This window comes from Tupaia chinensis, unplaced genomic scaffold (genome assembly GCF_000334495.1).
Source record: "Tupaia chinensis unplaced genomic scaffold, TupChi_1.0 Scaffold000362_1, whole genome shotgun sequence".
Taxonomy (NCBI): domain Eukaryota; kingdom Metazoa; phylum Chordata; class Mammalia; order Scandentia; family Tupaiidae; genus Tupaia; species Tupaia belangeri.
This window is the reverse complement of record NW_006159859.1, coordinates 4824645-4852207: the sequence shown is the minus strand read 5'-3', so window position 1 is coordinate 4852207 and position 27563 is coordinate 4824645. Positions and strand designations below refer to the sequence as shown.

At 38.4% G+C, this 27563-nt stretch overlaps 1 protein-coding gene across 1 annotated transcript in view; it reads right to left on the bottom strand.

Moving 5' to 3' along the window:
* AFG2A (AAA ATPase AFG2A) overlaps positions 1 to 27563 on the bottom strand; it is a 295494-nt gene that overhangs the window by 252821 nt on the left and 15110 nt on the right. Inside the window, exons 6-9 of the mRNA XM_027773681.1 lie at positions 27436 to 27562; positions 26651 to 26707; positions 24930 to 25053; positions 20956 to 21211 (exon numbers count right to left, since the gene is read on the bottom strand). Coding sequence (XP_027629482.1) covers positions 20956 to 21211; positions 24930 to 25053; positions 26651 to 26707; positions 27436 to 27562 — 564 coding nt within the window. The remainder of the gene's footprint in view (positions 1 to 20955; positions 21212 to 24929; positions 25054 to 26650; positions 26708 to 27435; position 27563) is intronic.

The following is a 27563-nucleotide window of genomic DNA, read 5'->3' as shown; positions in this document are numbered from 1 at the left end:
TATCCATTAAAAAATACCACAAAGGTTTATTAAAATAATATATTTGGGTCACTTCTTTTAAAGAAGTATTGGGATGTCAGAAAAATCATAAGCATTTTTGTTTAGAAAAACAGAAAAAATATGTCATGACTTTTCCAACCATCCAATAAAATATTGAACTGGTATGTCTTTCAACCTTGTCCTTTTTATGAATACATGCAAACCAGAGTCACGAGGTTTGTGAAGTACAGGGAGAACATATGAAAGGAGATGCTCAATTGGCAGTTGGAAAGACTGTTTTAGAATGCAAGAAAGAAGACTTCAGAGGTGCGTACACACATGAGGTCTGATGTTATCTGAGTAAACAGACTCACCTACAGAGAGGCGACAGAGAAACCTCAGATGGAAGAATGAGACAAGAAGTTTCAATCTTAGGAAGGCTCATAATTTTGAAAGCACAGAAAAAAGTGATGCTTTAAGAAGAAAAAGAGAACAGAAAGAGATGGAGGAGTAGGATCAGAACAATAACATGTTAAAGGAGCCAAAAAGGTGGTAAATAAAGAAGTTAAAGATGCTACGTTTGTTTTCCGCTATTTGCTTGAAGTTTAAACACTATCAAGACAATGTCCTAACTCCCTCTTCCCAATTTCAGCTTATGAGACCTTAGAGCCCTGTGATCTGTGACATCTACCTCTAGACAAAAAGGCAGTAAAATCCCCGTGTGCTCCCTGCATTAGGGTTCTTTTTAACAAGGTAATACACTTATATTCCAGTGGACAATGAAGATCTACTGCCAAGAATTTTAGTCTCAGAGACCTCTTAGAAATTCAATCTGAATATCTGAAGTTTCCCTGGATACAAAGTAGCTTATATCATTCAACCTCTTTGGTCCAAAACATGCTTCAATGAAGTTTAATTAAAATTATACCATTTCATCATTTTTCTTGCTTCCACTTATCTGAAATTTTATAGAAAAACTGAAGCTCTGATGCAAGAAAGACAGACCCAAACTCCCAGAAACAGAGGGCTAAGTATCTTTCACTACTAAAAAAAACAGTAAGTAGTAAAAGACACTCCAAAAATAGTCTATTTAAAATCTGTACATCACTTATTTAAGCCTGTCTTATAAGTACCCATTTGGTTTTTCAAAATGTTAAGCAGTTCTTCACATTTCTCACATTTCTGCTATTCAGGGCAGAAACTCTCACTGCCTCTTTGGTTCCAGGCTATCTTTTGAAGGAACCTAGAGTTCCCTCCAAAGCAAGAGACGAACATGCTTCGGTCTGTTATAAAAGATTCAGGTTCTCTAAGTTCAACGTTCCCCTCCTGCAATGTGACCTTGCATGGACTCAGGTATCACCTAGCTCTTTCTGTGCCTCTGTGAAATCTGAAGCTCAGGAAAGTGGCTCAAATGCTGCTACTCTAGCTCCTTCTCTAGTAATATTACTACTAGCTATTTCTACAGTAATATTGCTGTAATAGTCTGGTCTTTGACTTTGACCTAGGAAATACTACGTTCTTTTGCAAGCATACATGAAATTTGTTAGCTTGCAAGCAAATAGGGTAAAAATCCCACTCTTCACAGTTCTTGACATAAAAATAAACATGTATGTTTATATGCCTTAAATGTTTTTGTCCCTGCCAGGAGGCATGTTGAATCTTAATCCTCAATGCCTCAGTATTGGGAAGTGGAGCCCTCATAAACGATTAAAGCTGCTACTAAAAGGGCTAGCAGGATCGGGCTCATTCTCTCCTGTTTTTCCACCAGGTGAAGATTCAATACTCCTCCTCTCCAGAGGAAGCAATGTTCAAGGCTCCATCCTGGACACAGAGAGACTAGGCCCTAATTTGCTGGCACGTTAATCTTAAACTTCCCAGCCTCCAAAACCATGAGGAAAAAAATTTTTTTTTTTTTTTTAATAAATGACCCAATCTGTGTGTATTTTGGTATAGCATTATAAAATGGACTAAGACAATGTTAAATTAGGTGGCTTCACTGTTCAGCATACTCAATTAAATGGTACAGCACAACATCTCAGGGGCCCAGAGGAATTCAAGCTGTTTCTAAAAAATCTAACGTCAAGGGACCAGCAGTTAGCGTAATGGCTATGTCACTAGACTCCCACATAGTCGACTGCGGTTCGCGTCCCGGACCCAGTGGCTTAAAACTCACACCGGGTGCGTGTGCGTGCGTGACCAAGATCCCGAGAGGAGAATGGAGGAGAAGGGATTGCGGCGTGGTCATCCCCCCCTGGGGGGTGATTTCTCACTTTCTGTCTCTCTATCTGGCGAGCACACGTGCCCTATAGCAAAAACCTCTCAAAAAAAACAAACAAAAAAAAACTAACATCAAATGAAGAAATGAAAAGACCAGAATATTTTAGTTCTTGGATCCCCAATGACTATCTGATAATACTTGTCAGTATTTCTACTCTGAATTGGATACTTCCCTCTTACTAGTACTGCAATACAGAAAACAGAAACAGAGGAAGTAGTCTAATAATTTTACCACATTTGACGGGGGATAAAAAGAAGCACTTACCCTCTTGAAAATAAGACTGTTTATAAGCCTGAAATGATTAAAGGCACTTCAGTATTTTGCACAAGGATAAACACACCAGTGAAACAAAACAGAGAATCCAGAACAAACCCAAAGTTTTGATTTATGACAAAGGTTAACACTGGAACAAGAAAGAACGGATAGTCACTTCAATACTGGTAGTGGTGAAACTGAGTATCTACAGGGGGAAAAGGTGCATAAATAATGGACAGTGATGTGAAAGGAAAGACAAAAAGCACTGAGAAAGTAAAATAAGAGAAAATTTCATGACAGTAGATTTGACCAAGATTCCTCAAGGAAGATAGAAAAAAATCACCATACTGTGGGGTCAGCAGGTGACACAGTGGGTAAAGACACTGGACCCCCACACGGCTAACCACAATTTGAGTCTTGGACCTGGCAGCTTGCTTTCTCACTTTCTGTCTCTCTCTCTCTCTTTGTCTTTCTCTGGCCAAATTAAAACAAATAAGAACAATAAATAAATTAATTCTTAAAAAGAAAAATTACCATACTGATAAGCCAAACTTATTACATTATAACTGCAAACTCTGTTCCTCAAAACACACTACAAAAAGAATCAAAATAAAACCCACAAATAGAAGATATTTGAAACACGTATACTCAACAAAGGTCTCACAGTCAAATATATTTAGAACTTCTACAAATCAGTATTTATTTAAAGCAACACTACAGAAAATTGGATATGTACTTGAACAGGCACATCACAAAGGAGGCTATCTAAATGGTCAATTCAAAAGCAAGTGCTCCATCTCAGTCACTGGGAACTAAAACTACAATGAAACACTGCAGTCATTAACTGTTTGCAAGGATGAGAAGAGGTTAGAATTTTCACATGTACCAAACATAATGTTATAGCCTATTCTGTTGCAATTAAGCATACCGGAAAGTAGGCAATTTATTAAAACAGATTTTACTCAGCTCACAAATTTTCAGGCTTCACAATTCAAAGCACATGCGGTGGTGGTTTTACAAAATCCCAAGGCATCACATTATGAGGGGAAGGCAATGGCAGAGCAGATGGTCTCTGTCGCTGAGTCTCTGTCTCACTTCCTTGCCTTATAAGCCCACTGGGAGTCAAATATGGGGGCCCTGCCCTAATCAGTCCTAAAGGTCCCACCTTTCAACACCATGAAGGTATTTGTTAAGTTTGCTCTTAGGGGGACCAGCAGTTAGCATAATGGCTATGTCGCTGGACTCCCACGTAGTTGACCACAGTTTGCATCCCGGACCCGGTGGCTTAAAACTCACACCAGGCGCGTGTGCGTGCGTGCCCAAGATCCCAGGAGGAGAACAGAGGAGAAGGGACTGCGGCGTGGCCATCCCCCCTGGGGGGTGATTTCTCCCTTTCTGTCTCTCTGTCTCTCTCTGTCTGGCAAGCACACGCACCCTACAGTAAAAACCTCTCAAAAAAAAAAAGTTTGTTCTTAGCACCTTGACAATACAACGTAGTTTCAACACATAAAGTTTAGAGGGGACATTCAAACCATAGTAATTTACTATTAAGAATCCTATAACCCAGATTCCACTCCTAGACATATAGCAAATAGGAATGCTGTCATTTGTGCACCAAAGGGCATGTGCAAGAATAATCATGGCATCATTATTCATAATATTTATACACTGGAATAAAAATGAACCACTGCTACGCAGAAAAAAATGACAAAGCTCTTGAACGGAAACATGAGTGAAAAAAAGAGAGCACAAAACATGCAAAATTGATCTACAGTGTCAGAAGTAGAGGGAGTGGTTGCCTTTTGGGTTGAGATGAGGGGTAGTAGCTAGGAAAGGGCTGAGGAAGGCTCCAGAAAGCTAGTAATGCTCTGTATCTTGATCTGAATGGTGGTTGCCCGTGTTACACTTTGGGAAAATACATGGAGCTTAAAGCTTATGAGCTTTTATGTACATATGTAATATTTCAGGAAAGAGGTTTATTAAAAGATAGAATATGGAGGGACCAGCAGATGTTGCAGTGGTTTCATCACTGGACTCCCACATAGTCGAGTGCAGTTCAAGTCCTGGACCCAGTGGCTTAACACTCATGCCAGGTGCACATGTGCATGCATGACCAAAATCCTAAGAGGAGAATGGAGGAGAAGGGACTGCAGTGTGGACATACTCTCTCTCAAAAAAAAACAAAAACAAAAACAAAAACACAAAAAACAGAACGTATAAAAAGTGAGGTGAAAGAGAAAACAAACTATAAACAAAGCCCCAACATAAAAGCTGGTTTAGGGCTGGCCTCCTGATCTGGCAGTTAAGGGAGTTGGATCCTACATGGCCAATAGCACAGTCTGGATCCTGGTCCCCAGCAGTTTGAGTGCATGTGCACACTCCAGGTACATGCGCAGTGCATGCCCCAAATCCCTATAGGATGGAGAAATGGCAAAAGAATTGCAGCATGACTGCACCCCTATGGAAAGGATGTTTTCTCCTGCTCCCTCTCAGTCACTCTCCGGCAAGTACACACACCCTCTGACAAACTAAAAATAAATACATAAATAAACTCATTTAAATAACATTGAGAGGTGGTAGTTTCAGAAATCATAAACTGAAGCTTAAAATGAAATATTATTTTACATCAAATCTAAGCATCCATATGAATACAGTAAAGCTTTTTTCTTAGTATTATAGCACTGGCCCTGTAGCGCAACAGTTAAATGCTGTGCACAGGGAACCTACATGGGCGACTGCAGCTCAAATCCCACCCTGGGTGTACATACATGCATGCCCAGGATCCTGATAGGAAGAAGACATAGAAGAAACTGGATTATGGCATGACCACACTCCACTGGCAAGGTAGTTCTCTTGCTCTTTTTCTTTTTCTTTTTCTCTGGTGAGCACAAATGCTCTTTGGCAATTAAAAATTATTACTAAAGCATAAAAGTATTCATTTTTATTTAGATTATCTTCTAGACAGAATAATTAAAACCATGATGATGTAGGAAAAGAAACTTGTAAAAAAGATGTTGGGCATTATCTATACAGAAACCAATCAAAATTGGAACCACTATAGGACAAATTTGTTAAGTAGTGTGCAAAATGTACTAGCATGCTGCATATGGACTGAGTGATCTATAGTTCTCACAAAGAGTTTTCATTCGCCAGAGAATTTTATACGAACAGACATGTGTGGTATGAGAAGTGGGGTGAGCAAAGGAGGAAAAAACAGAACCTGAGGAAAATAAGAGCACGCTTTGTGTGCTGTTACTTTGAAATTATTATTAAAGAACTTTTGTTAATAAGAGAAGCACTCTTCTTCATCCATATTATTTGCTAATTCAGTTACAACTCATATTAAAGCAATTATTAAAGAAGTTATCATAAAGCCACTGAGAAGACATGTTCACCAACCACAAGTGAGTAAATCATAGGTACTTTTTAAAAATTAATTCTATTCATTCATTTGAAACAGTCACTGATCATCTCCTATGTATAACTGGTTTATTTAACCCATGTCCTAAATTCTTCTGTGAGAAGGTACACAAGAAGACAGAAATATTTCAACCAGCGCTCACAGTCTAACGCGGGAGACACACAGAAATGGTCAATTACGATAAGCTGTGCCAAGTACTGTGATGTGGAAAGAACAAAGTGGCACAAAAACATGTGTCAGGGACATGAAGTCAGTTTAGAGAAGAATCAGTGAAAGTATAGACCAACACAACCCTTACAAAAATCACTTAACACATTCCTTTACTTCACAAATAGAGCCTACAATGTGTCTGAGTTCAAATAGTTGAATCTGAAAAATGAGTTGATGTTAACCTACAACATGGGAATGGGGCCAAAGAAGCAGCAGCATACTCCAGGCAAATGGAATAGCATATAAAAACGCCGAGGGACAAGAATAAGCATGGCACTTTATAGATTGTGAGGCTCTGCAGAACAATAGAATACACTTATAGAAATCCATCTATATACATATGAGAAAATATGTTTAAAATAAACCTAAATCCAGGGCTAGCAGATGGCAGGGTGGTTAAGGGTGCTGGACTCGCAGTGGTTCGAGTCCCAGACCTAGCAGCATACCTTCTCGCTTTTTCTCTCTCTCTGAACAAATTAAAATAAATGAATTAATAAATAAAAAAGAAATAAATAATTCTTTTTAAAATTTTTAAAAATAAAACTAAATCCAACTCTATGAGAAGACTTTTTTAAAAAAAGTTCATGGAGGAGCCAGCAAGTGCCAGAGTGGTTAAGGTGCTGGATTCTCATCATATGGCTGCCTGTGGTTCCAGTCCCAGACTCAGGAGCTTGAAGATCATGCCAGGTGCATGCACATGCATGCCAAAAATCCCAAGAGGAGAAAGGAGAAGGGATTGTGGCAAGATCCCCCCTGAGGTTGATTTCTCACTTTCCCCCTCTCTACCTCCCTCTATCTTTCTCCAGTGAGCACATGTGCCTGTAGCAAAAACCATAAAAACTTAAAGTTCATGGAAAATGGAATTAAAGTATTAAAGTACTACATTATCTTGGTGCAAAAAAATTTTGGAAATTCACAAACTATAGAAATCCATAATAAGGAAGTTTGCTGATCTGCAAAAGATATAAAAAGGTAACAAGAGATACTAGCACAAGCCCTAGGATTTCTCTTTTTTCCTTATCATTATTATTGCCAGAGGGTGCATGCACTAGCCAGAGAGAGAGAGAGGGAAAGGGAAAAAGCACTCCCCACAATGCAGATGTATATGCCACAATCCATCCTCTGTTTCTCCCTCCTGCTGAGATTTTGGGCCCACACAGGCACCTAAGCAGTCTTTCAAGCCTCTGGGGCCAGGATTCAAACTGCAGTCACGCACTAGGCTACAGGGCTGGTGTGGCTGTAAGATTCTTTTTTCCACTCTTAAGAACTATGATTCTAGATCGTATGTAAGTGTACCTTATTTTACAAAATCAAAACTATTCTTGAAAATAACATGTAAGTTGAAATGTCTGTGTATTAAATGTTAAATATATTAACATGCCTGCGAAAATTAAAGATCCCCAAAGCTATTATATTAATGCAACCGACTCTCCACAGCTCTAGGTCTGCCATTGCTCAGGCATGACAATAAATAAAAGTTGGTCCCTTTGGCCATCAATTATCTCATTTCCTAAATGAAAAGGTTAAAATTACCTAATAATTTAAATTTGAATAACTTGAAATTTGATAATATTAAATTTAAATTATTGGTCATCCACCACATGGGAATCTGTGCTGAGGGATTAAATTTTCAAAAATAATTGTTTTAAGAACTCAGAAGACAATTAACTAGTAGAGCGAATGGACACATGTATATCATCAAGGAATATCGCTTAGAGCAAGCCATCAATCCATAACATGTCTATTAGGTTTGAAGTTAATTTTTTAAATGTAGACAAATACAGAAGCAATACTTCCATGTTCTGAAGAAATATAACTTTGAAACAAAAAACAGGTGTGGTTAATTAAAGAGATGTGTCATTTTGTTTTCATTATTTTATTTTCCAATTCTCTCCCAAGTTTTGAAATGGAAAATAAGACACAATGAAGAGAAGAGGCAAAATGCCCCAGGCAAGCCTAATGTCAACACATTCTTTCCAGTGTGTATGACTTGTTCCCCCCTCAAGCTCCACATCAATATCCAGATATAACCACTTCTGGACAAGAGTAATTATTCTGAATTCATGCTCTTCAAAACCATCTGCTCCAGACAAAATCAACGAACATCATCCTGGCCTATGCATATGGACTCCTACATTTTATACTCAATGCTTGCTAAATTATATTATTTTGAGATTACAATTATGTTTCTTCATTATAAACTAAAAAGAAATAAACTTAAACTGATCAGAGTAATAACTTTTTAGAATTACTACTATCCTACAGAAATTTAATTCTATGAATAACAAAAGACACGAGTATCTAGTTTTCATATGTGAATTCTAAAAGTTGAGCAGAAAATTTTTTAACAATATGCTCAAACATATAAAGACTACAAGAAGTATAACAAAAATCTGTGACACTCTTTTTACTGGGTTGTCGGGAGAGTCATGACATCTTTTTTTCTAGTTTTCTATGCAAAAAATGCACCATTGACTTTTCTTTTCTTTTCTTTTTTTTTTTTTTTTGAGAGGTTTTTCGCTATAGTGTGTGTGCACTTGTCAGATAGAGAGAGAGTAGAGACAGAAAGACAGAAAGTGAGAAATCACCCCCCAGGGAGGATGGTCACGCCGCAATCCCTTCTCCTCCATTCTCCTCTTGGGCATGCACACACACGCGCCCGACGTGAGTTTTAAGCCACCGGGTCCGGGGCGCAAACCGCAGTCGACTAAGTGGGAGTCCAGCAACATAGCCACTATGCTAACTGCTGGCTGCTGGTCCCTCACAATGACTTTTCTGACAACCCAGTAAAATGAACTTTCCTCAAAGTATCAGAATGCTACAAGTTTTGTTTTACTGGAGTTTTTACTCTCTCAATTCTGTACTAAGTACAGACAACGTGAAAAGTATCACTTGTAACACTGGGAGAGTTCCATTTCTCACTGCTCATAAATAGAAAAGAAACCAAACAGAATACCCTCAAAGAGGGTATTTGGGCTTACCTTATTTGTATAAGTGACTGCTGGAACTTAAACTCATCATAGGAGCCAGGCCTATTCTGACTCCCTATCACTTTCAAAAGTTGCTCTTAAAAGTAATGGCAGTGGGCCGGCAGGTGGGATGGTGGTTGAGGGTACTGGACTCCCAAATGGCTGACTGCGGTTCAAGTCCTGGACCTGGTGGCTTACTTGCTCACTGCCCACCCCCATCCCCACCCCCCGTCCCTCTCTGTCAAATTAAAATAAATAAATAAATAAATAGTTAAATAGACTAATTATATATATATACACATAAAGCAAAAAGTAATGGCATATGGAAGTCACAGTGGTCTCCAGACCTCAATCTTGGGTCAAGGTTTCTACTTCACTAACTGCTTGAGCTAGGTTATATCACATAATTTCTCCTCATCTGTGAAATAAGGGAATATACCAAATTATCTCTGATAGGGATTCTAGGTCTAAGACACCAGGATTAATTCACCTCCACCAGGTTTCAACAAACTTTCCTAAAAATACAGCTTTTTGTTTCTAATTTTTAATATCAAATTATTACCTATCTGGCCTAGCAACTTTTTTTTTTTTTTGAGAGATTTTCGCTATAGGGCGCGTGCGCTCGCCAGACAGACAGAGACATAGAGACAGAAAGCGAAAAATCACCCCCCAGGGGGGATGGTCACGCCGCAATCCCTTCTCCTCCATTCTCCTCTCGAGATCTTGGACACGCACGCACACACGCCCGGCATGAGTTTTAAGCCACCGGGTCTGGGACGCGAACCGCGGTCGACTACGTGGGAGTCCAGTGACATAGCCATTACGCTAACTGCTAGTTCCCTGGCCTCGCAACTTTAATAAAATTCCAACGTTTTTTTTTTTTAAATTGATTAGACCATAATTCTATGTCATAAGAGGTTGAAGAAGCACAGTTGGGCAGACTAAAGCAAGGACCTATGAAGAGGAACTGGGAAAATAATGAAAGAATACAGTCTAATTTGGTTTTTATCTGAGCAGGGGAGAGATGGTTAACAGGAGGGAGAGCCAACTACATTTGTGCCTTTTTCATGGAAGGTATAGAAACTAAATAACAACACATCACTAAAACTAGAAAAGTGAGCTAGTCCCATAGTACAGCTGCACAGAGGAGCTGGATCCCACATGGCCAACCAGGGTTCAAGTCCCAGCCTCTGTGGCTTACAAGCACACTGGACAAGTGCTCAGTATCCAGATGGGATGGAGAAATGGAGAAGCATGGACTGTAGTGTGACCAGGCCCCTTTTAAGAGTGCTTTCTCTCTTCCTCTCTGCTTCTCCCCCTCTCACGCCCAAGGCCCCACTGAGGGGTGCTTTCTGTCTGTCTTTCTCATGCATGCATGCCCACACACTGTGGATTATTATTTTTCGTTGTGGTTAGGTTTTTGCCCTAGGGTTCATGCACTTGTTGGAGAGACAGAAAGAGGGAAAGTGAGAAATAACCCTCCAGGGGGAATGACCACACATCAGTCCCTTGTCCTCCATTTTCTTCTCAGGATTCTGGGCACGAATGCACGTGCATCCAGTATAATATTCAAGTCGCTGGATCTGGACTTGAACCATGGTAGGCCATGTGATAGCCTGGCACCTTAACCACCAGGTCGCCTGCAGGCCCCATCTGAAACTTGAACAACAACAACAAAAAAACCTGAAAATATATTTAACAATCACCATCTCTGTTCTTTACCTCTTGATAACTATTCAATTTATTACAACCCAGCAGCTACACACAGACCCCACTAAACTTCTCTCTTCCAAGGCCCCCATGACCTCCCCGGTAAGAAACTAACCAGTTTGTGTCACTGTGGTCTCTAACACTATCAATCCTGACTCCCATTATTAATTACCACTATGATCTTGGGAAAGTTCCTTAACCTTCTGACTGAGTCTTTTCAACTATAAAATAACTTCACAGGGTTGTTGTGAGTAGGCAATGTGATAGTATACATAAGGTGCTTCAAAGAACACCAATACATTGAAAGCACTCAATTAGCATTAACTAATACATCATTATTCTACCCTGAAAAGCTTCCCTCATTTCATTTGAGTCACCACTTTCATTTTTTTAGTCCTTTTTTTTTTTTAAGTTTGCTATGGGGGTGAGCATTTACCAGAGAGAGACAGAAAGAAATGGAGAGAGGGAAAACGAAAAATCATCCACTAAGGGGATGGCCATGCCACAACATTCTATATTCTCCTCTGAAACACCACACTGGGTCTAGGACTCGAACCATACAGTCTCCCATGTGGGATCCAGCTGCCTTAACCTGCATGCTACCTGCTGGCCTGAGTCACCACCACTTTCTTAAGGTTCTCTTCCCATCTCTAGCCACTCCTCAGTCTCTGATACCAGATCTTTTAACAATCCAATCTTTAAACGATGGGGTCTCCTAGGACCCCTATTATTTCATTTGCATCCTGAAAGCTCCCTGATCATTCACATAACATCCAGCATGCTGCATTATCACCTATTATACCGCTGCACTTCCCTGTGCATGCTGAACTCTGTAAGGAGAGTGTCCAAATCTATCTTATTCATTGAGGTAGCCACAGCATCTCGTGCAGAACTTGTCTCAATAAATGAATGAATGAATTCTACTTGCTCTCTCAGTGATTTCATTAATTTCTGTCTTCAGTCACTATATAAGCACAGACAATTACCAAAGTTAGACCTCTAAGTTAGAGACCTCTCTAGCCCAGACCTCTCCTCATCTCCAAAACCTGCAATCTGAAGTCCTCCAAGTAAGGGAATGTAAAGAATAAAGAAAGATGGGTGGGACACGCGTAGAAAAGATTAGGTGGGAAGATGGTGTCTCAATACTTCAAACAAAGGGAGAGTGGAAGAGTGCAAGAAGAGAAATTTGGGGAAATATGGAGAAGACATTTGTTACACAGATATGGCTTGCTGCCTGTTGGTGATGACATGTATAGTAGTGTCACCTTGTCTGCTGTATGGTGTGTATCATGCTGGGTAAAATCTGTCTACAAACTAAATGATATATAATGACTGAATGTATAAAAATAATAATACTAACAAAAAATACATCAAACAAAAGCTGATAATGGCTAAACTGAAGTGAAAGTAGTTAATCCTTTTTATTTTTAAGAAGTCAGATTCTTAAATTTGAAAACAGAGCTGACAGGATTTAATAAAGGAAAAGCAAAGAAAAAAGAATCAAGAATAACTTGGAAATAACTTATTTAAATAAACTGGTTTTATTTTTGTGACTGTTTTAATTAGAAAGAAAACCTTTCCTCAAGTTTTATACTTTTATAGTCTTGGCAAAATAATCCAGAAAATTTTCCACTAGCAAAGTAAATGGTATATGTCATTTAGAGCTTAAACAGAATCAAAACTACCACCTGTTTTTTTCTGAAACAAACCATTCAGCTCCAGTCATCTCAAATGAGTAGCAAAAACAACATTAATATACCCACTTCACTAGCAAAAAAAAAAAAAAAATTCTTACATAATATCCATAATATTTATGCAGTAGGAAAAATCCCAATATCATAAATGCAACATTTCAAATTAGAAAAGAGAAAAGAAAATTAACTGTCTTATAAGACAGTATGCTGCCAATTTATTGATCATTTATCCAGCTATAAGAATGTATGGTGCCTTATAAAATGCATTAATTGAGTGACAACTGTGACAAATACATCAATTCAATGTGTACTCTTCTTTCACTCTACCACAATCCTGCTGTGAACTCACATGTAGGAGAAGATGGCTAAGGGAGGGAGAAGTCTCTCTGACTTTGCCTATTTATGACAATGACAGGTTCCAAGTTCAGCCATGCCACTCCAAAAGAGCCATATCTATCTCGATTCTCCATATGTTATATTGATTTTCACTGATTCAGGCTCAGTAAAAATCACTCCTCTAGCAAAGTAAAAGATTCTGCCAGATTCCCCTGATACCACTTCTACTAGGATAAACAAAAATACTTCAAAAAATATTAGGGATGCTGCCAAAATTCAAATAAGCTTCTATCAGAGAAATGCATAAATATAGATAAAATACAATTTTTTTAAATGTCAAAATACCAACTTTCCAGAGACAAAGAAAGAAAAAGAAAAATGAAGTGACACTTACTGTGAAAAATGTTAGAAAAAGAACCTTTCATAAGAGCTAGAGCCTTGCAAACACAGAGATGCTCCATAAATTCCTGTTAAACTGAGCTGGGGAGGGGTGGGAGGAAAGACTAATGAGCTATAAATATCTCAGAACTCTGGAAAAGACAGATAACATTTTCCATCTCAAAAAAAGTTACAGTGATTAGATTCAGTATTGTTACGAGCCCCATTTAAGTGCTATAATGACAAAATCATTGTTTAAATAAAAGTTTTAATTCTTCCTGTTCTGTGATGTTAACATATCTTATCGAGGCCCAAGTATCTGGTATGAACATGTTGAAATGATGTGTAATCAACAAGGATGCTAAAGATAAATTCTTAGGGATGCGAAGAAAATACTTCCTTTCACTGTAAACAAAATGACTGAGTATACTTCTTGAAGAAATCAAGCTCTATTTATATTCACTATCCTGAAATGGCACAGGCAGCCTTAGAAGGATAAGTTTACAATAAATCCCTATATTTGGAAAACACTGTTGCTAAGCATCTCCTAACATTCAACAGAGTTTATATAATTCATGTCACTGCTACATAATTAACATTTCATGTTTTCCAAAAAAGTGCAGTATGCTTATCTATGCTGTTAATTTAAAACATTATAAATTTTGAGGGAATTAATAAAAGGCTATGCAACTAATTAATTAGAAAGGCAGCCTAATCCCAGGAGAAATACAAACATAGACATTAAATGTCAGGATATGTTAGAGTCTAGCTTGTAAAACGCCTGTCCACTTGAGATAAAACATTTCAAAATGCAGCTGCTCTTTGCTTAAGGTGAACTACAAAACATTATTGGGTCTTTGGACAAGTTACAACAAATCAAACCACACTCTAGCTCAAAAATCAATTATAAAAAAATGTAATATCTGAAAATAAGTTTCACACCCAATCACAAAATTAAATATTATATCTGCTCCGCTAACAGGAAATCAAGTGTTGAAAGCAATACTATGGTAGCATTCCCGACTTTCATATTAATAATTAGAACAAAGTTTAAAGATACGGAGAATATTTTGTATTGCTCAAAAGACTTGAAAAGTTGAGAATAAAAATACTGCAAAAGATAGCAGTATCACTCTTACAGACTATGAAACAGATTGTAAATTTTGAAAAGTATGTACAATCTCCATACATACTACAAAGATTTTTATATTAGTATGCCAAAATCAATACCCTTTAAGTTATAAAAACCATTAGTATAAAAACCATAACTTACTATGTCTTGGGAAATTCTGAATCACTTCAATTCACACTATTATTAGACATCTGAGCACGACTTTTGTTGAAAAGGGTGAGCGTCTTCCTCACTACACAGTAGTCCAGGAAGGGGAAAACTCATCAAAGAGACAGTGCACAAAAAGCATGCACAAATCAGAAGCAAGCAAGTGTTCTAGGAAAAACGTGTCTTTTCTTGTTAGCAATCTTTTTTTTTTTTTTTTATTAAGGTTTTTGCCATAGGGCAAGTACACTCCCCATAGAGAGACAGACAGAGATGGACAGAAGTAAAGTGAGAAATCATCCCCCAGGAAGGATGCCCATTCCACAATCCCTTCCACTCTATTTTCTTCTTGGGATTTTTCAGCACACACACATGTGCCAGTATGATTTTCAAGCTGCCAGGTCCAGGACTTGAACTGCAATGGGCCACGTTAACCACCATACTACCTGCTGGTTCCCAGATATTAATTCTTAACTGTTTCCTTACTTGTAGCTTTTCTATGTTTTAGAATTATTTGCGATAAGTTTCAGAACCATCATACATATCTGCAAGATATACTTGGACATTCATTTTCCCTTGAGTTAGAGAGTTAAGTTATACAGTTTGGGGTAGTACATTATTATTACATAAAAACTGCAGGAAGCATTATAAGAAAAAAGAACCTGGGACCAGCAGTTAGCATAATGGCTATGTCGCTGAATTCCCATGTAGCCAACCACAATTCAAGAACCAGACCCGGTAGCTTAAACTCACACCGGGCACGTGTGCATGCATGTCCTAGATCCCGAGAGGAGAATGGAGAAGAAGAGATTGCGGCATGGCCATCCCCCCAGCAGGTGATTTCTCACTATCTCTCTGTCTCTCTCTGTCTTTCTGGCGAGTGCACGCATCCTACAGCAAAAACCTCTCAAAAAAAAAAAAATAATAATAATATTAAATAAAAATTTTTACAAAAAGAAAAAGAAACCAACTAATTCAATAGAGTGGAGTTTTTTGGTTTTTTTTTTTTTTTTTGAGAGGTTTTCGCTATAGGGCGTGTGTGCTCGCCAGACAGACAGAGAGAGACAGAGAGACAGAAAGCGAGAAATCACCCCCAGGGGGGATGGTCACGCCGCAATCCCTTCTCCTCCATTCTCCTCTCGGGATCTTGGGTACACATGCACACACGCCCAGCGTGAGTTTTAAGCCACCGGGTCTGGGACTCGAACCGCGGTCGTCTACGTGGGAGTCCAGCGACACAGCCATTACGCTAACTGCTGGTCCAAATAGAGTGGAGTTTTAATTGAGGAAATCTTACACAATTTAAATCAGGTAGTTGTCCCTAAACTTTCAGACTACTCTGACATAGCCTTGGGGTTGACTTAGTATTTTAAGTTCCAGAAAGGGAAAATGACGTATAAAAGTCAAGGTGAAGGAATAAGGTAGAGAAACAATTGGATTGGTCACAGGTGGATGCACAAACAGTCCACAGGATGGGCTTTCTGTGATTGACTGAAGTGTGGCTATTGTGATTGGCTGTAACGTAGCAACCAGCTCAGGAAGATAGCCTAACATTTACGATTTCAGCTTAGCCATAGGAATCCAGGTGTGGGAGTACAGCTGCCATTTTAGGCTCAAATAGTTAAATTTAACAGAAAAAAACAACACTTTTAGAGGTAGTCAATGAATTATTAATAGATTTTTCTAAACATAATCCAGTTATTTAAATTAGTAACAGAGCATCTCTAAAAACTGAGGAATTGACTGGGCTACATTAGTGGGTTTCACAAGTTCTACAAGTACTTCTTACGTTTAAGTTGGAGAACCACTTGCCTACATCAATGGCTCAAATGTCTGCTCATAAGCAAGTGCACGATTGGCTGTCTCAAAGTCACCCGTAAAACATTACAAATCCTCATTCCACTTCCTCACATCTCATACTCAATTAGGTACAGGGCATGAATGTAAAAGTATGTGAGTGTGTGTAGCTTCCCAGGTGCACCTAATGCATAATGAAGTTTAAGAATCAATACCCTAAGTCAGTGGCCCTCAAAGTGTAGTTTTCAGACCAGCAGTATTGGCATCAGTCACTCAAGAACTTGCTAGAAACTCTGACACCAGCCCAGACATACTGAATCAGAAACTCTGGGGATGGGGCCCAGTGATCTGTTTTAGTAGGTTCAAAAGATGATTCTGATACACAATAAACTTTGAGAATCCCTGCTCTAAGTGATCTGTCCTCAATTAAGAACATGTGAAACAAATCAGAATTCTATGGAGAATACTACATAATAGAGACAGAATTAACTAATGTACCCAAATACATTTCTTGGAGATGGAAACTCTTACTGTCCAAATCCACAAATCCGGTCAAGGTGTCTTAATTACCCAGAAATCCCAGCCAGTGGGCATTCATAGGAGCTCGAATTTAGTCAGAATGACTGGTGAACAATGAAAATGCCTCCTGAAAAGCACTTACTTTGAACAAAATGTAAAATCCACAGTCAAAGCTAATGCCAAGAAATCAGTCAGTGGGAAGGCAAAATGGACTGGAAATGGAGTCAGCAAGTGACACAGTGCTTAAGGCTCTAGACTCTCTTCGATCACAGTTTGAATCTCAGAGCCAGCGACTTAAAAATCATGCTAGACGTGTGTGTGTGTGTGTGTGTGTGTGTGTGTGCGCGCGCGCGTGCGCGTGCGTACCCAAAATACCCAGAGGAGAATGGAAGAGAAAAAATTGAGTCTTGGCCATCTCCCGTGGGAAGTTATTTTTCACTTTCCCTCTCTGTGTCTCTCTCCAGCTAGGGCACATACATTATGGCAAAAAAAAAAAAAAAAAAAAAAAGAAGAACTGGAAATGTTTAAGAAAATAGTGACTATTATTTAAGGCATTCCCACTGTCCTGTATTTTCTATGATTACTTAGTGCTTACAGGGGTTTCTATGATTACTTATAAAGATAACCACTTAGGGTTCTTTCCTCAGTTCAAATAAGGGATTTCTGAAGGTCAACAGAGGGAAGAAATGAATTCCACCAGGTACTTAGAAATAAAACTGAACTTGGAGGTTAAGAAACATACGTCACCTTTCCACAGAAGTGAGGTAGTGATTATGGTCTCCCAGCTTTCACACAACTTCTCAGATCACTCTTCAATGTGATTGATCAAATACTTACTGAGTACCTATTATGTACCAGAAGTCATTAACACTGCCCCCAAATTCTAAATATTAAGACTCTTTGTTTAAAAAAAGACAATGATTCAGGGACAGAAGGGGGCAAGTGGTTAAGGTACTGGACTCCCAAGTGTTGAACCACGGTTCGAGTCCCAGATGCAGTGGCTTGAAACACACCGGGCACGTGCACGTGCGTGCCCAAAATCCCAGGAATTGAATGGAGGAGAAGGTACTGCAGCCTAGCCATTCTTATTCTGTCACATAAAGCTAAAAATACATATTACTACATAATAGAATGAACACCAGCATTTGGGATAGTATACACAAAATAAACAAATAATTTTCCCTACCGGATACTGTAATTATAACAGTAGGCTTATTTTAAGAACTATTCTCTTATAATCTGGTTCACTGATTAGGGGAAAATAGAAAATCACTTCAATGTCAGGACACTTTTTTTTCTTTCATTTTAAATTTGCTATAGGGTATGTGTGCTCACCAGAGACAGAGAAAGAGAGAAAGCGAGAAAGCATCCCCCAGGGAAGATGACCAGCCCAGGCCCTTTTCCATCATCCTCTCTGGATTTTGGGCATATATGCACATACACACACACACCAGTATATTTTTCAAGCCACCGGATCCAGGACTCATTTGTGCAGTCAGCTCTGTGGGATCCAGCCACCTTAACCACCACGTCACCTGGATGGCCTGGGCATTTTCTATTTTATAATCTGATCTTTAGTTTCACAGACTAAAGTTAAATCATAAAATCTTACAGTACTCTGAAGAAAATCTGTTTTATTATTTAATTTTGGTTAAGAGCATGGCGTTGAAGTAAGATGACATGAGGTTTAAGTACCAGCTCTGCTATATCCTAGCTGTTGAGACCTCTCTTGAGTCTATTTGATACTTCTTATACAGAGTTGGTGAGAGGATTAAATGAAAGAATGTTTTCTCTTTCACATTTTTTCATTCCACTAGCCGTAGAACTTCTACTTTTTCAGTTTCTTCTTAGATGTCATTTTATCTATATAACCACAGTATTTCATGTCCCCATGGAAGAAATCACTAAACATTTTATATTTTTATGAGTCTTTTATCACTGTATTAACAATTATTTTCAAATCTCTTTCCTTTGTCAGACTGTATGTTTCTGAACAGCAAGAATCTCAGCCTTCCAGACTGCAAAAATGAACTAAAAAATTGTGTGATAAAGGATGCTGAAGATTGAATCCTTGCCTAGACGCCATGGGCAAGTCTAAGGCAACACCTCTATAGTAATCCAAATTCTTATCACCTAATAAAATGGAAGCAAAGCTATTACCCAGATATCGCTGTTCTCAGTCCCTAGGGAATTCATTTCTATGACCAAGTCCACTAATCCCTGTGGATGTAGAAGTGGCACAGAAACTAACCAGAAAGACAACTAGTCCAGGAACTAGTTGGTGTAATGGCTATGTCGCTGGACTCCCACGTAGTCAACCATGGTTCAAGCCCTGGACCCAGTGGCTTAAACTCATGCCAGGCGCGTTCGTGCCCAGGGTCCCGAGAGGAGAATGGAGGAGAAGGGATTACAGCGTGGCCATCCCCACTGGGGGGTGATTTCTCGTTTTTTTGTCTCTCTGTCTCTCTCTGTCTTTCTGGTGAGTGCACGCGCCCTACAGCAGCGAAAACCTCTCCAAAAAAAGAATTAAAAAAAGACAACTAATCCAGAAGAATATTGAGTCATGAGAAAATTCATGACATATTTCTGTTTTTCTATACATAAATGCACCATGCCTTTTTCAATGACTCAATATTTATGTTTACCTTACTTATCTATACAACCTACAAATTCCCCCAATTGTGAGTACTCTAACCCATAAATTGTGATAATGATCAAATAGAATGAAATAACACTGACTGATCCCACCAAGAGTAAGTTATTTAAAGACTCATAAATATCTCTTCCATGTTTTCTGTTCCTATCTATTTTTCCTTTTATAACCACCTTCCCAGCATATATCAAGCCAGATAAAAAGGAAAAAAGGACTAACAGAAGGGTCTTCAAAGCCTACCAAACTGGAATCAATGATTTTGAGATAAAAGCTACTGTATTTCTGAACTCAAAATTTAAAATAATCAGAGTTCCAATTTACGAACTCAACCTTTCCCATTACTTACAAGGGTTAATATACCTTATAAAAATATTAGATGGGCCACAAACTAAAACAACAGAATGTGGGTGGGAAAAAAAATTCTTCCTAACTATAAAAGGACTTAGAAGCATACACTTATACCAAGAGAAAGAAATAAATTTAAGAAATCTTACAAAGAAACAAAATCTAAGAATACTGGCAAACCAGAGGTTTTAAGGTATGTGTCCAGTCTTTCGAGATTAGTAGAAAACACACCCTTTCAGGGGGCAGAAATTTTTTTACCAATAAACTTTATTTGCCAGATCAAATATTTCATCAGCTTATAAAAAGTGCCCTAATATGAATGCCATGGTTGAAATTACTCTGACAAAGTACATAAACACTAAAAGATCTTATGAGCTTCCAAAGTAACTAACTCATGCCACAACGAAGTTCTTAGTCAGAGAACAATGATTACTAATAACCCTTAAACATTCTCAGAGTTAAAAAAGCTTGCTGTCATACTCTGTGGTGTAGAATTTTTTCTATTTCGGGGCCAGCAGGTGGCACAGTGGTTAAAGGCACTGTACTCCCTCACAGCTGACCACAGATTGAATCCTGGACCTGGCAGATTGCTTTCTTACTTTCTCTCTCACTCACTCACCCTGTCCCTCTCTGGTCAAACTTTAAAAAATAAAGTTAAATAAAAATAATTCTTTAAAAAAAAGAATTTTTGCATTTCACTGAGAACTTTCTCAGTATGTCAACCAATTACTAGGATGTTCCTTAAGGAAAATTATAATTGACTTGCATACACTGCTCCCTAATTTGATAGTGCAGTATCAGTAAATACTGTTATCATCAATATACCCAGATATATGCATATATATCCACAAACTACAGCCGAGTATATGCAGGCACATCTATCTGTGTATGTACCTAGGAAACATCCAGAATACTATATGATACAACAGTGGTTATCTTAAGGTAGTAGGATTAAAGGTGATTTTTATTTCTCTTTTACAGTTTTCTAAATAACCTAAGTTTTATTTTTCAGTAAATATGTTATTTTTTTAAATTAAGCTATTTGACTTACGAATAAGTGAGATATAAATTTTCAGTGTGGAAGTAAATGAGAATTAAGTCCTTAATATAGACTCAACACAGCAATCACACTCACCTGCTTCATTACACAAGGCTTTCAAATCTGCTCCAACATATCCGTGCGCACTATTTGCCAGCTGTAGCAGTTCACTTTGGGTGAGCAAATGTGGGACCCTTCGAAGCAGTTTCTGTAGGATGTCTAGCCGGTCCTGAGCATTAGGGACTCCAATCTCAATTTCTTTATCAAATCGTCCCGGTCTTCGAAGTGCAGCATCCAAAGCATGAGGGCGATTTGTGGCCCCAAGGACCACCACTTGACCTTCACTTCCTTCCTAACAAAATAAAACGGAAACAAATTACAATACATTTTCTAAAGGTTATAAAACAAAACAAAACAAAAGGTGGCTGTGGGAAGCAGGTACTGGTACAGAAATAAGGATGGATCTAAGGCCAGGCTCCTATGTTCCAGCCTCTGTGTTTTTACTATCCATCTATCAGAAACAGATTTTTATTGCAAATCTATTGCTTTCACTATGAATTTTTCAAAGCTCAACCTCAATTCTTTCTCCCCTAGAAAATTTTCCAATATTTACCTCTCCATCTACTTCATGTGATGTCTCCCTTACTTTTATCCTTAATTCTGCCACGCTCATAAATATTAACAACATTCTCTGATACAGTTTGTTTTAAGTAGTCCTTTTCCCCTACTTGGAAGCAATGATCATGACATATATATTACTCAAATACAAGACTCCATTAAGAAGCTGTATGAGAAGTCTTCTTTAGGCTTTTTTTATTTCGATATTTTTAATGCCTTCAAAATATACACAATGTAACCAATAGCTGAGAATTGGCCATCCATGAGTACATGTGAATTTTTACTCTCTAAAAAAATTAGAAATGACAAATAGTAAAGAACTATGCTTGTGATCAGCCACCTATGGAAATTATTCAACATTCTATTAAGATGATCCAAGTATAATTTCAGAGATGAGCCTAAATGCAAAGTAATTTATCTAAGAAACTCAAACCTAATCAGTTATACTTACTGGATATCCCAAAAGAAAATGCACAGACTACGGTGAATCTATGAATTATGAAATTAGTAGCACAGATGCAGGCCCTTAAATATTCTTAAGACTATAACATCAGTGCCATGTGCTTCTAGTCCTGCCCAAAGTCAAGACCATTAGTTCACAGCAGGTTCATCCCAGTGGTGGAGAAAGGGGTAGCCGACTGATGCAATGACTGAGTTCCTCTAACACAGAGCCTTCCACCTATTTCCTACCACAAGAATCTTCCTGACTGTATAATACAGCTTGTCTATATACTGGCCTTCGGAGTAAAGATACAGTCACCCACAAACAGGGAAAAAAAAAAAAAAAAAGACCCAGTGTTTGGCATTTTGGAGTTTTTTCCAATTTTTTTTTTAATATTTACATATATTTCTTTGTTTTTGAGAGGTTTTTGCTATAGGGCTTATGTGCTCGCCAGAAAGAGAGAAACAGAGAGACAGAAAGCAAGAAATCACCCCCCAGGGGGATGGCCACACTGCAATCCCTTCTGCTCCATTCTCCTCTCGGGATCTTGGGTACGCACACACACGCACTCGGTGTGAGTTTAAGCCACCAGATCCAGGACTCAAACCACAGTCCAGTACATGAGAGTTCGGCAACATAGCCATTACGCCAACTGCTGGTCCTGAGAATATTTACATATATTTCTATAATAAAGTATTATGAAGATAGAACCAAATTCTAAATATGAAATTCATGTTTCATATACACCTTATACACAGAGCCCAAAGGTAATTTAATACAGTATTTCTGTATTTCAGTATTTCTATTTAAGTACAATCAATCTCACAAGTATGGAATTCTCCACCCTGGCACCATATCAACACTCAAATAATTTCAGATTTATGGGTTAAAGAAGCTCAACCTGTAGTCACATCTTTATTGCATATGGACATGGGGGCATACCAGTATATACATCAGTATCTTCCAAGGGCTGTTATTATGGGTCAGTACTCAGGGCTCCAATATACCAACAACACTGAATTCTCCAAGTCTGTAAGTGAGAACCACACCTGGAACATGACCATCACACCAAGGTCCTACCGCAGGACTGAGAACTAGGTGGTCAAACAGCATCCACCAGGTGACAAACCTTCTCACGTGGACTTTTAAAACTATTAGCATGTTAGTAAGTAATGCAGACTTAATACCAAACATGCATTATTTTCACATATTCAGTTTCTATCTATACAGTGAAAACTAGAAAGTTCTAATTGCTTGAATGTTTTAGTGGGCAAAGGAGGGCTTGGAACTATTTGATCTCTCAAATTTCTTTTGTTTCTAACATATTACAATCCTAAAAACTTTAGTCACTTAATAATCTAGCATAAGAACATACTTTAGTGACTAAGATTAGGTTGTCAGGAAAGTCATGAAGTATTTTTCTATGTAAAAATGTATCATGACTTTCCCGACGACCCAAGAGATATCAGGAATCAGAATTTTTCTTCATTTCTGTTCTCTGTTAGTCCTATCTCTTTCATAAGTAGCATATCATTTTTATGAAAACAAGAATATATATCTCATCAGAGAATATTATATCTGAGTAAATTATTTTTAAATGTTGTATAAAGACATTTTCCATTAGTCTCACTTTCTTTCACTAGTTTAACACAAAGCTTTAAAACTATTTTTAAATGAGTAGTAAGATTTACTCATGGTAGTTCCTAAAAATATCCCTTGAAATTCGGGACCAGTAGTTAGCGTAATGGCTATGTCACTGGACTTCCATGGAGTTGACTGTGGTTCGAGTCTCGGACCCGGTGGTTTAAACTCACACTGGGTGTATGTGTGTCCGTGCCCAAGATCCCGAGAGGAGAATGGAGAAGAGATTGTGGCATGGCCATTCTCCCTGGGGGGTGATTTCTCACTTTTTGTCTCTCTTTCTCTGTCTTTCTGGCAAGTACACGTGCCCTGTAGCAAAAATCTCTCCAAAAAAAAAAAAGAAAAAAAATTCCGAAATTTAACGCGAATCTCCCGTACTGATTTTTACCTTGGCTTTTAATGTAACTTACAACAGAAGAAATCCATCATGCTGTATTCTTTCATATGCTAGACAAACACGCCAGGTTTTGCTGTCCTGGAAGTTGCTAAGTAATCTACTGAAACAAATTATTTAATGGGTCCTTCCTGTAATTGCTGTGACTAATATTTTTCCCTTATCCTGAAATACCCTAAAATTCAGACACATTTAATAGTTTCTACATACATATTTTTTAATTATTTTATTCACTTATTTATTTATTATTATTTTTTCACATGGGTTTTTGCCAGAGAAAGAAAGCGAGAGAGAGAGCAAGGTGCCAGGTTCAGGACTGAAACCGTGGTCTGCCATGTGGGAATTCCAACACCTTAACCACCACACCACCTGCTGGCCCCTCTACATACATATTATTAAGAATTATCCACAGGACCAGCAGATAACGTAATGGCTACATCACCAGACTCCCATGTAGCTGACTGTGGTTTGAGTCCCAGACCCAGTGGCTTAAAATCACACTGGGTGCGTATGCATGCATGCGCAGGATCCCAAGAGGAGAATAGAGGAGAAGGGACTGTGGCACGGCCATCCCCCCTGGGGGGGTGATTTCTAACCTTCTGTCTCTCTGTCTCTGTCTTTCTGGCAAGTACACATGGCAAAGTGCACATGCTTTAGCAAAAAACTCTCAAAAAAAAAAAAAATCATACACTCTGGGCCAGCCAGTGACATGGTGATCAAGGCAATTGGATCCCACATAGCCAACTGTGTGGTTCAAATCCTGGACCCAGTAACTTGAAAACATGCTGGAAACATATGCATGAGTGCCCAAAATCCTGAGAGAAGAACAGAGGAGAAGGGATTATAGCATGGCTATCCTTCATGGGGGCTACTTTCTCACTTTCCCACTCTCTCTCCAGTGAGAGCATACCCTAACAAAAAAAAAAAAAAAAATCAACTCTTCCTACACAGAACCAGTATCAGCACTATACTTACTGAACCAATGCCATCCATCAGTGTTAAGAGTGAAGCCACGACCCGTTTTTCCACTTCGTTCTGAGCCCCTTCTCTTTTAGGGCAAAGTGCATCCAACTCATCAATAAAAATAATTGATGGGTGCCTAAAAACAAACAAGTAAAAATGAAATCTCTAATTTGAACCAATATATTAAATTTAGAATTTACTTAATAATATTACAGATAAAGAAACAGACGACTAAGCTGAAAATTAGATTAATAGAATAATTTTGGCCTAAATCCTTACCTCACCAATGTCACATTCTAGTCTATCTTCCCTCACTTCAAAGGCAGCATAATGAGAGCCAGCTCCATGGCCTGGTTAAGGCTGCCAGATCCAACATGGCCAACCCCACAGTTTGAGTCCTCGCAGCTTGAGAAGCATGCCAGGTGCATGTGTGTACCATTCTCATGGGGCTCACTCGCTCGCTCGCGCTCGCGCTCGCTCGCTCTCTCTCTCTCTCTCTCTCTCTCTCTGGCAAGCATTTGCAGCCTTTGATATAATTATGGGAACAAGAAAAAGGCAGAGTACTGTTAATGGGATGAGTCTATCCTGGCAGAACTCTCCCACTAAGCTCACAAAACCACTATGATCAGATCAATTCAGAAGCTGAGGCCAGATATGACCCTTGGAACAACTTCAAAGCCTGAAGGATATAAACTCTAAATACCTTCATTTTTTTAACCTATTAAAAAGTATAACTTTCAGGACTAGCAGATGGCATAATGGTTATGTCACTGGACTCCCATGTAGGCAACTACGGTTCAAGTACTGGACCGGGTGGCTTAAACTCACACTGGCAGCATGTACGTGCGTGCCCAAGATCCCAAGAGGATAATGGAGGAGAAGGGATAGCAGCGTGGCCATGATTTCTCACTTTCTGTCTCTGGCAAGAGCATGTGCCCTACAGCAAAAATCTCTATTAAGGAAAAAAGAAAAGACGGTAACGTCCAAGATGACCAGTTTTCCAGTAAAAAGTTGTGGATTCTCTCAAAGAGGAAGCCTCAATTGCCATGAACACAACAACAAAAAAAATAGTAAATAATAAGTTATGCCACTGGTTCCAGAGTCTTCAGGATTGAGACTACAAACCACTTATTTCATCTGTTTTCACTGGGCAAAAGAAGATGGCAATTCTCTTCATAAAATACAATTATGATTCAAAATATCAAACAATGGTAGAAACATAGCTATCATGTGAATAACAGTACATTAGACCAAGTTACAGGCCATATTCTAATAATTACTGCAATATTACAAGTAGACTAAACTCAGGAATAACCAATAAAAATAGTTCCTGAAGAACAAAAGATCTGTCCCTTTAAAGCAAAATATAACATAATAAAATTTTAAACATAAAGACTTAAAATATATAGTCTGAGAAAACTAAATATACTGTATATGTTCAACTACCCTAACGAAACTAAGTCACAGATCTATACACTGAAGCAAGTTCACAAAGCTTGTCAAACAACACTCTGTCTTAATTACTCTCCGGTATGTAAGTTAATAACCTATCAAACTTCTAAAATAATACTAGATAGAAATAGACTATAGAGAGGATTTCATTAGCTCTGTAAGCTATTTCTAGTGCTATCACTATTATTTTTGTACCATTCTTTATGCTTCGTATAAAGTATCTCACTTTGATTAATATAGCTTTGATCATTAATTCCAAAACATCTAAAAATAAAGAATACCGTAGAAGTGCTTCAGCAAATATCTGACGTAACCTTGCTTCAGTCTCACCATAGAATCTGTAAAAAATAAAATATACATAAGGACCATGGTTGTAAAACCTTTGTCTATAAAAGCTAATCTGACTTTTCAAATATATTTAGAATATTTAAAATTACTTTCAAAGATTTTCTAAACTTCATTTAAAATATTTCAATGCTGAGCTAGCCCCATAAGACATAAGTGCTTTTCTTAGGGACCTGGACCCCACATAGCCAACTGCAATTCAACTCTTGACCCGGACACTTGAAAAACATGCCAAGAGCATGTGTGTACATGCTCCAAATCCTGACAAGATGGAGAAACAGAAGATAATGGATTGCAGCATGACCATGTCCCATCAGGGGGTGTTTTCTCTCCCTGTCTGGTGAGCACACATATCTTTTGGCAATTAAAAAAAAGTTCAATGTGGGCCAGTCTTGGTGACACAGGCAATAGGGTACTGCTCCATGTTCCTAGAGTTACAGTGGAGGCCCTGGGTTCAGTTCTCAGGTTATTTAAACACAACAGGCATACACTCCTGGGCACATCCATGTTCCTGGTTGGCTAAATGGCTGGTAGGGGAGGACTAGGGCATGGCAGGACTCTTATCACCTCACTCGCATATGAAAGAAAAACATAAACTTTAAAGTGAATACATATATGTGTGTATGTGTGTGTGTGTGTAATTACCAAGCAGTCATTCTAAAAAACCACATTTGAAAAGTATATTTAATATATTGCTTATACTACTAAATCAGGCACCTACTTGCTTATAATTTCAGGACCATTAATGACAGAAACATAGGCTCCAACTTCATTAGCAACAGCCTTGGCAATCATTGTCTTACCAGTACCCGGAGGGCCATAGAGTAACACTCCTCTAGGGGCAGGAAT